This window comes from Crotalus tigris, unplaced genomic scaffold (assembly GCF_016545835.1).
Source record: "Crotalus tigris isolate CLP2741 ecotype Arizona unplaced genomic scaffold, ASM1654583v1 scf7180000018484.1034840, whole genome shotgun sequence".
NCBI classification, from domain to species: domain Eukaryota; kingdom Metazoa; phylum Chordata; class Lepidosauria; order Squamata; family Viperidae; genus Crotalus; species Crotalus tigris.
Window position 1 is genome coordinate 836248 of NW_024097032.1, and position 16569 is coordinate 852816.

Sequence of the window (16569 nt, forward strand, 5' to 3'; positions counted from 1 at the left end):
TATTAAGTCTATGCAACAATGGGTTAAAGAGGAAAAAGTAATTCTGTGTGTGCACATATGCATGTACATTATACATGTCAATATCTCCTTAGAGTATGTATGTCCATGGGTGCACGCATGCACACAAAGGATTATACTGCATGTGTGCGAAGACACAGCCTCTAAAAGGAGTTACTGACAGATGTGCTGAATCATACACCTTCAAATCCAAACAACTTGCACAACCCAATCAGTTGGTATGCAGTTAAAATACATACTTGCAAATGTATGCTTTATAAAAACAGTGCTGTGTAGTTATATAAAATTAAAAGAGAAAGGTGATTTGGAGCAAATGAAGTACCCACATTGTATCTGATGACTACTTTTGATCGGAAAAGTAGATTTCAATCCTCATCTTATTTCACAAATTTTTGGAACTTAATTTTGTTAAATGGTAAGCAGCACTGAAATGCTTATTTAATTCTGTTTGATTTTTGAAAATTGTGATCTGTAATTTCTTTAAAAAGAGAGCACCAATCATCAACATTAATATGTACTGGTAGTCCTTGCATACTGCCTTATGCAGCAACCATTGGAATTAATGATGGTTGAAAATACCCCCAAAACTTGGCAAGTAATCTTTGAATTTATAGCTGTTGCAATTCACACAAAAGCACACACTGGAGAAAGATTTCATATGATTCTCTTTTTATGTATCTTTGCTCTTTGCGGGGTATAGAGAGAAAGATTTAAATTTAGGTTTTATTATTTGTGCCTTCCTCTTGATTTTTTTATTAGCTGCAGTATATTTGTGCATGTGTGTGAGGAAGAAGGAGGCCGGTGTGTATAGGTATGAGGAAATATTTTCTTAATTTAATTTAATTTAAATATATTTGTTTTTAATTATTTCTCTATGAGTAATAATTGTTACTCTAACATACCTACCATACTCCTGCCTCCTGTTTTTTCCACAAAAAACATCCCTTTGAGGTGGGTTGGCTGAGAAAGAGTATCTGGTCCAACGTCATCCAGCCAGCTTTCATGCCTAAGGGAGGCCTAGAACATTCCTGGTATCTAGGCCAGCACTTTTACAAACAAGACTGGCATGACCATATGCATGCACATACACGCACACATACACACAGTGGTGGGATTTAGCCGGTTCGTACCGGTTCAGTAGAACCGGTAGCTAATATTTGGTTGACTTTGGCAAACTGGCTGAAGCCCTAGTTCTTTTTCGCAAGGCCCAGAATGGACTGCCAGAAGTGTATGGATGCCACTTCCAGAAGTCTGTTCTGTGTGTCGGAGGCCTGGGGGAGGCTTCCCAGATCCAGAACGGCCCACTGGAAGTGCATGGATGCCGCTTCTGAAAGTCCATTCTGGGCCTTGGAGACCCAGGCCGAGAATGGACTTCCAGAAGTGGCATCCATGCAGAGAACCAGTTGTTCAGGTATTTGAATCCCACCACTGCATACACACACATCAAAGACATGGTTTCCAACCTCTGCTCCCCAGGCACGAAAAGCCTTTTCTAGCCGTAATGTATTCATTGCGTATGTTCCAAAGTTGTCAATTCCTTCTTCACATCCAGCCTCCATGATTGTAGAATATAAAGCTGCAGTATCTTCTCGTTTGTGGTACAATTCCCATCCTAGTTCACCTATAATACATCAAGAGCAATATAGATTTTAACTAGGATTAAATTATAGCCATCAAACTTTAATCTGAAAAGAAATTTAGAATGATCTTTTTTATAGCTAGACTATTTGATATCACTTTACATTTTTAGAAAAACCAACTAGTTTATTTATGAGACTAGTAATAATTTCCTTTCACTTACCCGTATAAGAAATTCTAATTGCAGTTACATGAATGTTACCAATGCTTAAATGCTTGGACTGTAGAAAACTAAATGCAGCATCAGTAAGATCTTCAGAAGTTAATTTCTGGAGAACTTTCCGTGCATATGGACCTGCTACACCCAATACTCCAATTTCATCTGTAACATTTTTGATGTCAACATTGTATTGTCCTCTAAATGCCTCTTCTTCAATCCATCTGTGTATAAAATAGATTTATTAGATCAGAACAAAATAATATTTATAATATTATAGGACTAGAAATTCTATAGAAAGTTAATTTTGACAGACACCCATTCTTTTAGAATTACCAAAGAGTCAGTGGAGTAGATGGTGCTAAAAAGCTCGGAAATAATGCAGTCTCCTCCTTCTGTGTGACCTGTTTTTGTATTGTTTTTTTACTACTAGTTTTTTAAAAAAATTTCTGTCCTAACTGGCAGGCAGGCTGGAAGATTCTAGTTGTGAGAATTCATAGGACAGGACAGGACAGAATTTGTATCTGCTTCTGAGGCAGAAACAGTTTGGAAAAGCAATTCCTGGCTAACTACAGAGATACATAGTATGTTAGCCCAGGGCCTCCCTTGTTGTCTTTTCAACTATACCTAGTCAGTAGATCAAGAGGTATGATGATTGGTGAATCTAAAGCATGGTACAACTCCAGTAATCACTTCCAGAAAAAAAGATTCCTTAGACTTCTTGGATAAGATTAACACAGCCATTACTTTCTTTATGCCATAAGGAAGGAAAGGTTGAAGAAACAAGCAAAAACTATGCCCATAAGAGGTTTTTTTAAACCTATGACTTAACTAAGGCTATTACAGAATTTTCCATTGCTAATATTTCATCAATGGACAGCTATTAAAATTACTTCTTATTGTACTCATTCAACATATTTACCACAAATATGCCACAAACATATTTGTAGTGTAGTGTAGTATCCCTGTATCGACACTCAACTTTCTCACATATTAGTAAACAAGACTTCTGCAGTTTATGAAACCTTATGAACAAATTGCTCCCAATATTTTACTCTATATAAAGTACACCTATATACACAACCAGTCATGAATTTATCTCTAATAAAACCTATTATTATTTCATGTTTTTACAGCCTTTTTTATTATTTTGAACTGCAGTTCATTCCACATTCCTCAGACCACAGGTTACTTTAAAACTTCAGAATTTAAAATTTACGCTGACCTTAAGTCATGAAGCTCTGATCCAGAACCAGTAATTAATAAAAATTCCCCTGGATTCAGATGAGAGACTGTGAGTTCAGCATAGACTTTGCCTTTGAAGGTTAGCATATGACTTATATTTGTGAAACCCATCTATGTAGAAAGAAAGTCAAAACTGTAAGTTAAAATCATCAATTATACAGTAGCTTATAATAATGCAAATTAAATTTTTATAGCATAGCACATAAATAGTAGTAGACCAGCGAAATGCTGTGGATGTAGTATACTTAGACTTCAATAAGGCATTTGATAAAGTACACCTTGGTAAGCTAGAAAAAGGTGGAACAGACAACATCACCACCAGATGGATCTGTTTCTGGCTGGCAAACCGTACTCAACGAATAGTCCTCAATGGCACTACATCCAAATGGAGAGAAGTAAGCAGTGGGGTACCAAAAGGTTCTGTCTTAGGCCCAGTACTCTTCAATGTCTTCATTAATGACTTAGATGAGGGAATTGAAGGGGAACTTATAAGATTTGCAGATGACACCAAACTGACGGGAGTAGCCAACACCCCAGAAGACAAACTCAGGATCCAAAAAGATCTTGACAAACTTAAACAATGGGCCCTATCCAACAAAATGAGTTTCAATGTGGAGAAAAGCAAAGTTTTACATTTAGGCAGGAAAAATCAAAGGTACAAGTACAGATTGGGCGAGACCTGGCTCAAAAACATTAACTGTGAGAGAGACCTTGGAGTCCTAGTGGACAATTACTTGATTATGAACCAGCAGTGTGCAGCAGCAACCAAAAAAGCTAACACAATCCTGGGTTGTATAAACATAGAAGCAAGATCACGCGAAGTATTATTACCACTTTATAAAATCTTAGTAAGACCACACCTGGAATACTGCAGCCAATTTTGGTCACCATATCACAAAAAAGATGTTGAGAATTTGAAAAAATCCAGAGAAGAGTAGCTAAGATGATCAAAGGCCTGGAGACTAAATATATGAAGAACAGTTGCGGGACTTGGGTTTAGCTAGTCTAAAGAAAAGAAGAAATAGGGGAGACATGATAGCAGTATCCCAGTATTTGAGGGGCTGCCACAAAGAAGGGGAGGGTCACGTTATTCACCAAAGCACCAGAGGGCAGGACAAGAAACAATGGTTGGAAATTGATCAAAGAGAGAAGCAACCTGGAATTAAGGAGAAATTTCCTCACAGTGAGAACAGGGCTGGACTAGAAGACCTCCAAAGTCCCTTCCAGTTCTGTTCTATTCTATATTATTCTTATTCTAAATATTACTGACTTAAGTAGACTTCTTCCTCTGCTGACTTTATATGTTCTTCTCTTTTTTTTCCTAATAGAAACAGAATCAGTTGGAATCAATTGGAAAACATTTATTCAGACAAATCTGTGAACTCGTGCACTCTTCGGCAATTCACTGTTGTTGTTGTTTTTTTTTAGAAAATAACAATTACAATAATTTTGTGTTTTCTTTTTATTTATGTTTGAGTGTCTTATGGTTTTAATTGTTATCTTTCTAAGCTGCCCAGAGTCATGTTTTGTGAGGTGGCCAGGTATATGAATTTGCTAAATAAATACATAGATAAGTAGGTAAACAAACAGCTTACTCTGCTTTTCTTCCTGGTATATCTTTACAACTATTAGGATTAGGTCTACATCAGTCTGTTTATGTTGGAATGGATTAAACATTATTTACATGATACCTACTGTATATGCATTGACTATCTCATTAATACATATATGATCCATGCAATCACTACTCCATTCCATTATAAACAGACTAAATTCAAGATGTGCTTGTCCTAATGTGGAAATGAGATGAATCTAAAAATAGGCTAACTGCATCTATAACAGGGAGATTATGACCCTGTTATTTTACCACCCTGGAACCAATCTACAGAAAGTATTATTACATCATTGGCTTCTTAAAATGCAAGCGGAAGCCAATTCTAAATCACTTTGTATTCAACTGTGCCCTCTTAGTTAAAAGAAGGAAGCTAGTGGCAATTAAGAAATGTGGTGGAAAATGTTAATACAGTAGGGAAGGCAGTGTGACATGAAGTAAAGTGACTTTCATGGTCCCTGTAGATCCAGATGGATGGTGTTATATTTATCTAGTTGGGATTATTGATTCAACACCTCTGAGTACAAAGTGATCAATGAATGGAATTAACAGTGGACTACTTATTATTATTTACCTTTGGGACCACATTTGCAAACAGACGATCCAAAAGTTTAACTGAATCACTGCCTTTGATGCTAAACTTGCCAAAAGGAGTAAGGTCAATCACACCCACTTTTTCCATCACTTGTTGATATTCCCGACTTACAGGTTCAAACCAGTTTGTGCGTCGAAAACTAGGTCTGGAAACACAATATTTCAATGACTGAAAAACGTAGCATATGACTGTTTGTAAATTAGCATAAAGCAATTTATTCAAAAATATCATTTCGGCATTGTTTTTCTTTAAAAATAACTGTCGTGCATCTTGATTAATGTATTAATTACTTTTCAGACATAGCTAGTACTGCATTACAATGGGTAATACAGATCAAATAAAATATATTTTAAACTGAGAGCAAAATACTTGATTTGTTTCAAACAAAAGATGGCATATAATACAGGAATAATATGCTCTTAAAGGCACTTTTCATATTTTAAAGAGAAACAAGGAGTCCATATACATATGCTAGATATGCAGTGAAAACTGATGGATCAATTATTCTTAGTCCTATTTCTTAAGATTACAATAAAAATAAAATGAGAAGGGAAACCATTTAGGCTATTCTGAACATTTTAGAGGAAGACATAAACATACTTAATTTATAAACATACTAGTGTTGGGGGAAATATGCTGACTTTGTAAACCGCTTCGAGTGGGCTATAAAACACTGCGAAGCGGTATATATGTCTAAGTGCTATTGCTATAAAATACAGTAAAACTTAGTTTAATGAATGAATAGGACGAGTGTCCATTAAATCACATGTTAGTAAAATGTTATAGGGCCAATTTTGTCTATTGCATCTGAAATCTCTTACATCAAGGTCCATATGAAATCTAATATTTACTTTATATACAAAAAAATACCTGGCCAAATGGATAATATATGTCTATTAAATTCTTAAAGATAAATTAGCAGCACAAATATTTAACTTTCATTTACTTGTATCCAGTTTCATCACCATGTTTGTAAAACCAATGAGGTTGTTCCCAGCCTGCATGGAATCCCATGGAGCATTTAGACTTAAGGTTTTCATAAAGCCCACTGACTCTTTCTGTAGGTCTCCCAGCAAATCTTTCTTCTTTAGGAAACCCAACTGCAAAATTAGGAAAATAGCACATTAAATCAAACAACACAAAAAACAATAAATTGAATCACATATACTGTACAAAGAAAAGCTTTGTTTCCAAAACCTCATGAGAAGGTCACATGCAATTTGGACAAGGCCATATATGATTTGGGCAAAGGCCAGGCACAATTTTAGAGAGAAGACCTGTCATGGCCAGCAGCTACTTCATGAAGGGCCACACTGGGCATATCTCATCAGCAGCAGAAGGAAAAGATGGCAAATGACAACTGGGGCTGTCAGGGCAACAGGCTGGTAGAGCTGGCAGGATAAGCAGAATGCAAGATGGCCAAAGGGCAGAGATGGGACGGAGAATCAGCAGGTGGGAAGAGTTGACAAGGATGCAGATGCTTATCTAGCAAAGTTGGGGTTAGGAGACACCAAGCCAGGAGTGGCTTGGATTGGATTGGGTCTAGATAACGACTGGTGGGATTCAGTTAATAATGGCAACCAGGATTTTAAGGATTGCTGTTGCTAAACAATGTGGTCACCAGACATCCCACTTCACAACCACATCACACAGCAACAGAAATTTCGGGGCTTCCGGTTCGCAGCAGTGCGGTTGAGCGAAGGGAGTCGTCCCTTTGCCGATCAAGTTTCCCCTGCCAATAGACACCTTAGAGCAGCGGTTCTCAACCTATGGGTCGCGACCCCATTTGGGGTCGATCGACCATTTTTCGGGGGTCGCCAAAGAAGGCGATCCGCCATTTTCTCCCCTCAGGGGGCGGCGCCGCGCATGTGCGCCGTGCCACGCATGTGCAGAACATTTGTGTGACGGGGGTCGCCGTCACACAAACGTTGAGAACCGCTGCCTTAGAGGGTCGAAAAGATGCTCTGGAGGAGCGTCTACCGTTGAGGAGGCTTCTCAGATAGTTGCAGAGGAGCGGCGGCATCCTTTGTGCACTGAGTATCTCCTTTGGGCCGACAGGGTAAAGATCAGCCAGTAAAATGGCTGATCATTTAGCTGTGCCAACCGTAAGCCATAAGATCATCTAAGCAAGCAGACCCACCGTGGAAGACTTTGTCTTTACCTCTATTTTGTTTTTTTTCCTGTGAAAAGGTTTTTTTTTGTTGGAATTATTTCCCTTTTTGTTGAAGCGATGTTTTAAATGGGGGAAGAGAAGCTTAAGAAAAGGATGAAATCCATTTTTGCTTTAATGGCTGACTTTGTTTTTGGATACTTGGGAGCCCCAAGAAAATTCTTTAGAGAGATTTAAGATCTTATGTAGGTTAGTTTAAATTTAAATATATGAAAAATTAATAAAGTTTAAAACAGGATCTTTGGGATAGATAAGGAGCTTTTGTAAACGTTTATTGATTAATGAAATTCATATTTAGCGATATATTTAATGAAAACTTGTGTTAGAAATGTATTAATGAGATTGTAATAATTTAAACAGATAGAGAGCATTAGTTTTGATTTAAGCATTTAATCTATATATAGCAATATATTAATGAATGAATTGGTTATAGGATTGTATTAATGTGATCATTACATTGATATTGAGCGATTGAAAGTTTCTATTGATTAAGGAAACTTATATTTAGATATATTAATGAATGAATTTATTTGAATCTATTTGATTATAATATTCTACATAGATAGGGAGGGAAATTTTAAGAAACATCATCTGAAGTGAATATTTATAATGTTATTGTTTCTTTTGTATTTGACCACCATATCTTCACACTGGATCTTAAGCTTCTGTTGGTGTAAAATGGAAAACTAATAAAAATTGTTTATATATATATATATATATATATATATATATATATATATATATATATATATATATATATATAAAGAAATTTTGATCCCTATTGCCATCGTAACTCAAGGACTAGCTGTAGATAGAAGCAACACCATGGACAGTATATACCACTCCATATATTTTTTTATTTTCACTTTACCACATCCTTATAATAATTAACACATTATCTTTTGTTTTTAAGCTTTTCGACTCTTTCTTTTTGGAGAGACTTTCCTCAGCATTTCCTTTCTATGGATTTATTCTCTCTTCCTTCATATATTTGATCTATAGTTTGATTCTCGCTCATTCTTTCTCCATGACCAAACTATCTCAAGTTAGCTTTTTGTACTGGCTACTCATTTTTGTATTTAGTCTACATTCTTTTACCATCTATTCATTCACCCCATGTCTTTTTGTTGTATGACAAATACTTCTTAAGTGTTTGTTAAATACCCTAACAGCATGTAAGAAGTGGTCAGAAGGGTGCTCTATGAATAATTCACACTTATTTACAGCAATTATAGCAAACATTTTTAAATGTTTTAAATTTTTAAAGATTTTTATCCTACCATTTTTTTCCCATTTACAACTCAAGGTGGCAAACGTACTAATACTCCTTCCTTCTCCTATTTTCTCCACAACAACCCTGTGAGGTGGGCTGATTGAGGGAGAGTGATCAGCCCAAAGTCATCCATCTGGTTTTTCATAACTAAGGTGGGATTAGAACACATAGTCTCCTGCTTTCTAGGCCAACACCTAACCATTACAGACAGACATTGGTTCCTCACAGCACAGGCGCAGCCACCTGCTATACTATCTGTACGTCTTAAGATTTCTTCATCCATTTTCCTACTACATGCTCTATTTTTTGCCATTTATTATAACTTACATACATTCTCTCCATTTTAATTTTAAAATTCATACACCTTGCACAGTTGATCTAATCCACTTATTCTCATTCATGCTTTATTTCTATCATATAATACTCTTATCACATTCAGAACCCAATTTTCAACAACACTACATAATTCAAGTCCATAAACACTCTCATAGGCTTTCCCTACATAAACAAAGTACACTAAACACTAGGCATAAATAGGAAGGTAGTATACCTATTAGAGAACTCCAAAACCACATGGCAATAAATGATCCCTGTTCCCATTAGTTCAGATAATTATAAAAAAGTTCAGTACAAGAATGTTTAAGTGTCAATATTATTTATAACATGGAAAATTATAAGCAAATGTCTTACCAACATTATTGAAACCATAAGATTCTCTTGCTTTTGCTTCTGTGTATTTTGTAGTTGTCCACCTTCCATACCTATTTGGATCTACTTCAATTAGATCAAAAGGAGGCTCTCCATTGAGTATCCAGTCACTAAGATATTTTCCTATCCCACCAGCATGAATAATTCCATACCTGGTAGCGAAGAGGAAAGAGGGAAAATATTTAATTTACTACAGTAATACATTTCATTAAACATTTCAACAAAGGCTATGTAAACTCACATTCTACTTGTTTTACAGGAATTCTGTTTTTTATCTCCCTGATATTTGATTAGTGCAAGGCATAGCAAGAGAGAGGAAGTCAGCTCCAGTAGAAGGATTAGATCTGAAAATCTGCGTGTAATTCCCAAATAAGGCCTTGATTCAGATCTATTTGACACAGGATGAAATCTCCTACAAAGAAGTCAAACTTCCGCATAGGAAACAGCATTAGTTTAGTTTTAGTCTGTGATACAAAATTAAGTATCTATGATACCATGTGCTCATGTCATAGGAAGCTGCAGTTAACTGTATATTCACATGATAAATAGACACTTTCATATATATAACATGCTGATACCTGCAGCTTCCTCCAAAGAAGTGCCCTCTGTGTAGGAAATTCATCTGGCATGGAGCAATCTTCATAGGACAGTCCCTTCTCATTTACTATCTTTCTATCTCTTTGTTTAGCTGATCACCTGTAAAATGGGGAAATCAGTGATCTGCTCTGTAAAGGTAAATGAATTATAAAAAATTGTAATTATTTTGATTCATAACCTAACATTATATTTTAATAGAATAATAGCAACAAATAAGGTTCAAGTCACATTAAGTATACCTATTTATAGCTAAAATTTATACCAGTAATAAATTAGTTTTATGAGATGCGAATTATTGCCTTGCAATAATTGATACTTTATTTAATTTTGTTATAAATGTGAACAAGAATAAGGCAGATTGTTAATAAAATCAATAGGAGAGATAATATTGACTTGAATATTGAATATTGACTCCTACTGAATATAAATTCAAATACCATGGGATAAATCTCTGAGATCCAGAATCTTTGATAACATCACCAGAAATATTTCACAATTTTGTTCAGATCACAGAAGGAAAATATTTGACATATTCATTGCAAAAAGGTAAAGGTTTCCCCTGCTCAGACATGTCCAACTCTAAGGGACAGTGCTCATCTCCATTTCTTAGCCAAGGGAGCCAGCACTGTTTTAAGAAATTTCCGTGGTCATGTGACCAGCATGACTGTACACCGAGGTGCACGGAACACTGTTACCTTCCTACTGAAGTGGTACCTATTTATCTACTCATATTTGCATGTTTCAGAACTGCTAGGTGGGCAGGAGCTGGCGCAAGTAACAGGAGCTCATCCTATTGCACAACACTCAGATCTTGAACTCGAGCTGTCAGCTTTCCAGCTGACAAGCTCAGCATCTTTAACCGCTGAGCCACCATGCCCCCTATTATTTGCAAATTAGTGTAAATGTAATACTAATTAAATTTGAGATCATTAATCTTTTTACCTTTAATTTGGCTGGAATCAATTCATCTTGGAAGATATTTTTTACCATTTTTTATATATGCTATATGCTAAGATTGGCTTTGAAGTGACTATCTGGCAATTAATATTCTTATTAAGAACAGATTCATTAAAAAATAATAATCAGCATCATAAAATGCTAGCTGTAATTCCAAAAGATGACTTTATGCCATACATAAAGTCATCTTTTGGAATTAAATAAATTAAAATCATTACTCCAAAATTAAGGATTCTTATTTTTTTAGAACTTTTTAAAATGAACTTTTTAGTCCTCTGATTAACGCCTTTGAACTGTGGTGCTAGCTTACATTATTGTGTGGACTGCCAGAGCAACCAACATGACTACTATGGACTGCCAGAGCAACCAACAGAGAGGTGCTGGATCGTATAAACCCAGACACATCACTAGAAGCCAAAATCATAAGTCTACGTCTGATTTATTTGGCCATGTCATGCATGCAAATTCATTGTAGAAATCAATGATGTTAGAAATGGTTAGTGGAACAAGAAGAAGGGCAAACAAGGAACACACTGGCTTGATAATATCAAAACTGATCCAACAACTGAAATAAGTTGTGCTTGACAGGATAGCCTGGAGAGCACTTGCCTATAAAGTGGCCAAGAGTTAGACACAGTTGAATACTTAAAACAACAACAAAGTCCTCTGATATTAGGGATAATTGCATATTCTTTTAACAAATGTCACACACACGAGATCTTTAATAATTTTCAGTGAATACTATTTCAATTTGATGGTTTTTAATTTTTAATGTCCTAATCACAATTTCTTATCATTACCTGTAGCAAGTCTTCAAACTCCTTTTCTGAAAAGGAAAATCAGGCACAGATACTTGTGATTTATATTTTATTTCTATTTTATTTTTGCAGTAAAGATTAAAGTAACTTAACAAACTTTTTTAGTAATGACTGATGCACCAAAACCTTAAAGAATCAGCTTACTTACCCAAAACCAATGGCAACCCAGTAATTATGAACGCTCTGATGTGGTCCCACCATTGGCAGAATATCTGGAGAATATGTTATAGGACCTGCAACTATATTGATAATATCTGCTTCTCTCAGGATGGGAACCATTTCCATAGCAGCCTTGACATGATCAATTATTCGATCTAAATCAGATTCAAAAAGTTCCTTTCCAAAGCCTTAAAAAAAAGTTTGATAAGTTTTGTATGTATTGTCTTCCCACTTCAATATATTTTCTATTTTATACAGAGCAAGCTTATGTTCCTGTTCTCAATAAGACTCAAATGTTAATACTGGATGTGTAAGCAAAAAATATAAATTTGGATGTAAATATAAATTTGGAAGAACACTACAAAGAAGCAATGATTAGCATACATTCAAAAGCAAGATTGCCAAAAAAAAAGTCATATATATGTATGTTAACCCAATTAACAAGTCTGAACATCCAGCACGTACCACTAAAGTTTATGTTTCCCAAGCAAAATTACCTGGTGGGACTCCATCTTCCACCCAAGATTTCTGCAGTTTCATTTTTTCTTGACTTTCATATGGTCCTAATAAAAGTCCATTTCTTTCTTGTCTTAAATAATATGAACCGTCTAAATCACGAAGAACAGCCAATTCCTTTTTCAGGACTTTCACTTCAGGGATAGTTCCAGTAACAATATATTGGTGATGAACAGGTATGAGTGGATGATGCAGTCCAATCATTCTACCTATTTCTTGAGCCCAGAAACCTAAAATCACAATGTACAGAAATATAAATATTAGAATGACATGATCCTGGTCAACAAATAGCACAATCTTTTTTAAGTACAAATTTAAAAAGTAAAATTCAATGTTTTTAAATATGACAGTGGTTGAAGGAAACCACAACCAATATACTTATGCAATAATACTAATAGAAATCAAAGGAAGGAAAGCCCAAAGATAAAGAGGATAACTTGAGATATATTTCTGTATGCAGTATTTATATCCTGTCTATTATTTTTATAAATAATAACGTAACAATAATCCTGTGAGAGAGTTGGGCTGAGAGAGAATGACTGTCTCAAGGTCACCCAACCAGCTTCATGCCTAAGAAGTGACTAGAACTCATAGACTCCTGGTTTCTAAGCAAGCACCTTAAGCAAACCAATCTGGCTTTCTGTTCAATGTGTCGCTTGGTTTTTATTATTAAACAGTAATAAAAGCAGGCCAATTGTTTCATTAAAACACATGAATATCTTCAAGAATTACAAAACTGGAATGCCAAAATGGTAAAATTAAAAAGACATTCTTGCAGACAGATAGATAGATAAAATAAATAAATGATAGATAGACAGACCGACCGACCGTCAGATCCTTCCAGTTCTATCAGCCTAGCTCCAACAAATGAGCAGGGAGAGACCCAATAATAGTTTTTGACTGCAGACCCTGCATTTTGGAATAGCCTTTCTCCTGAGGCTAGGTTAGTGTCCCTGGTAGTAGCCTTTTAAAACAGAGGTCACCAACCTTTCTCGGTTGGCAGACCAGAGGGAAAGGGAGAGGGAAGGATTTATATGTGTGTGTGCGCTCATGGGGCTGTGAGCACGCGCACGGCACAAATGGGGTGGGCTAGCACCCATGATACTCACTAGTCCTACCCCGTTCTTGCGCGGCACAGCACCCCATTTTCACACCTCACATTGCAGCAGCGTCCTGTTTCTGCACCCTGCAGCGGCCTATTTTTGTGCAGCAAAGTGGCGTCCTGTTTTCACACCCTGCAGCAGTGTCCTGTTTTTGCACCCTGCAGCTGCAGCGCTACAAGTTGGGACATGTGCGCACACTAGCCTGTCTGTCCCAGGGCCCGGTGGCCAGCAGGCCATGGCCCACTACCGGGCTGCGGGCCACAAGTTGGGGACCTGTTTTAAAAGCTGGTAAAAAAAAACAGAAGTGTTTTGGAGTGCATTTGAGGGTTAAGGAAAAGCTATCACTTTTATTTTCTGGTTATTATTTTTCTTTCTTTTGTACTGTGTTTCTTTGTTTCATTTTAATGTATCCAGCTAATATCATTAATATGCTTTATATGTTTATCCTGAATGAATGTAATCTGTTAGTTGTAACCTAATTTACAATGGTATCTAAATACAAGAAACAAAGTAAACAAATAATACCCCACTCCAACTTTCCTGATGTTCCTTTGCTATTTCCACCTGCACGTGCACTGTGTAAAAATTAGCTGGATGATCTGGAAAGTCTTCCTATAAAGGGCATAATAAACTTTATAAGAGAATATCTGTAAAACTCACAGTGAAGCAAGACGTACCCAACTGTTCTGACTGACCCTGAGCAACAACAGTAGGTTTCCTAATAAAGAATCTCAGTAATCTCCCTTTCAACTGAGCAAGGAGGAGGATGTTGAAGTGAATCTGAGATAGGGATCTAAAATGGTTGGGCAGTTCCAAGATATTTAGCCAGCTGCAAAGTTCAATGTACAGGGCTTGCTATTTTAACAGTACCTTTGTGGACTGTAGTCCACAGACAGCATAAACCTTGTAGAAAAGCGACAGGATTGCAGTTTTTCCAATAAGGTCATATTCCAGACTAAATGAAATTTATCATGAATTATGAGAATCAGACTAGCTGTACAAAAGTTAAACTTTAGTCAGAGATTAAAGATCACCAGACAAGCACAAGTTTTCCACTCAGACAGATGATCTTCTAGACATGAAGCACACATAAGAATCTGAAATACTGTCTTATGGAAGTTAGATTGCACTATTTCTAGGGAAATACAGGTAGTCCTCTACTTACAACCAACTGAGCCCAAAATTTCTGTTGTTAAGACAGTTGTTAAATGAGTTATGCCCCATTTTATGACATTTCTTGCCATAGTTGTTAAGTGAATCACTCCAATTGTTAAATTAGCAACACGGTTGTAAAGTGAATCTGGCTTCCCCATTGACTTTGCTTGTCAGAAGGTTGTAAAAGGTGATCACATGATCCCAGGACAATTCATAAATATGAATCAATTGCCAAGGATCTGAATTTTGATCATATGACCATGGGGATGTGGCAACAGTCATAAGTCACTTTTTTCAGTGCCGTTGTAACTTCGAACACTCACTTAATGGTTGTAAGTTGTAATTGGGGTATAGTCCGAATTGAATTGTGTATAGAAGATGAGCCAATAATTTAGGTTTCAAATAGTTTAATACAGCAGACACAAAATTACCTTTTAAGAGAAAGAAAGAAAGAAAGAAAGAAAGAAAGAAAGAAAGAAAGAAAGAAAGAAAAAGAAAGCTAAGTGCTTCTCTATGCTATTCCTGCCTAAACCTTAATACAACACCCAGATATTTAAAGCCATTAAACATCTTGGATTAATCTTGAGACTTTTTGCATATTTGTACTTAAACAGAATGAATTTGTTTTAACACATATGGCTTCAATTCCAAAGCTACTTTTAATAAAGACCAAGTCATGAAACGGAGATTGGAAACAAAAGTTAACCTCTTTCCTTCTAACCCCTTGCTTCTTATGTGGAAGTTAGCCTTTCTGCTTGCTATTTTATTACCAAGAACAACAAAAAGCACAAGTTTACAAAACAGTCTGAATAGTAACACAGCAAATAATTTTGTGTGTTAATTATCAAACTACAACATGGAAGAGAGAAAATATTTGTGAGAAATATTTACTGTGTTTTTTGCTTGTCAAATTTAAAAAGCCACTGGACTCTGTGAAGGTTGTGACAGCAGTAGAAGTAAGGATGTAACCATGAAGAAGCAGCTAGTTAAACTGCTGAATAGCCTGAACTATGCTTTGGAAATTGTGTAATGTATGCTCTGAAATTGAGCAAATTGATGAGTCCTAAAGGTAAGCTGTTCTCCTACAAAATCCATTCTGAACTTACCACACTAAGCCTGGCATGAAAACAAGACCAAATTATTTGTTTTAAAGAGGAGGATATGGAACAAAGAAAGAAGATTGGCTCCAACAGTTTTAGGAAAATTCAGTTTTGTTTACCTAGACTAGAGCATTCCCAAGGCAGTAATCAATATTAGCTCCAAGAGTTCTTTTGGCTAAACATTGAATCCAGGCATACTTCAGTTATTAACTTAATGAGAGAATGAGAAAAAGCTGCATAAATTGGTCTACCAATGTCTGCCTTTTCCTTTGGGCAAGGGTCTTCAAACTCGGCCCTTTTATGACTCATGGACTTCAACTCCCAGAATTCCTCAGCCAGCATGGCTGGCTAAGGAATTCTGGAAGTTGAAGTCCATGAGTCATAAAAGGGCCGAGTTTGAAGACCCCTGCTTTAGGGCTTTTCTTCTTTCTAGTCTCCATATTTTGACTTTGCTTTCCCAGATATTTTCTGTCAGCCCTCAGAGGTAAGTAAGCCAGATCAAGAATGAAGAAGAATGAGAATGAAGGAATTCCAGGAAAGCTTCATTGTTGTAGGGCAGTGTTTCTCAATCTCAGCAATTATAAGATGTGTGACCTTTACCTTCCAAAATTCCCAGCCAGCATGAGGTTGAAAAACACTCTTGTAGGGTATAATAAAATAATCCTGAAAGCCTAACAGAGTTCTCTTTACCCTATCTGATACCAAACAAAATTAAAATAGGTTTATTTTAAGTCTATTTTTCAGTTTC

General features: G+C 36.2%; 1 protein-coding gene across 3 annotated transcripts in view; it reads right to left on the minus strand.

Annotated features, from left to right (window-relative positions):
- DMGDH (dimethylglycine dehydrogenase) overlaps positions 1-16569 on the minus strand; it is a 49488-nt gene that overhangs the window by 11626 nt on the left and 21293 nt on the right. For all 3 annotated transcript variants that reach the window (XM_039352832.1, XM_039352830.1, XM_039352831.1), the window contains exons 6-13: positions 12445-12693; positions 11937-12135; positions 9399-9568; positions 6212-6365; positions 5245-5410; positions 3039-3169; positions 1820-2037; positions 1482-1639 (exon numbers count right to left, since the gene is read on the minus strand). In XM_039352832.1, coding sequence (XP_039208766.1) covers positions 1482-1639; positions 1820-2037; positions 3039-3169; positions 5245-5410; positions 6212-6365; positions 9399-9568; positions 11937-12135; positions 12445-12693 — 1445 coding nt within the window. The remainder of the gene's footprint in view (positions 1-1481; positions 1640-1819; positions 2038-3038; positions 3170-5244; positions 5411-6211; positions 6366-9398; positions 9569-11936; positions 12136-12444; positions 12694-16569) is intronic.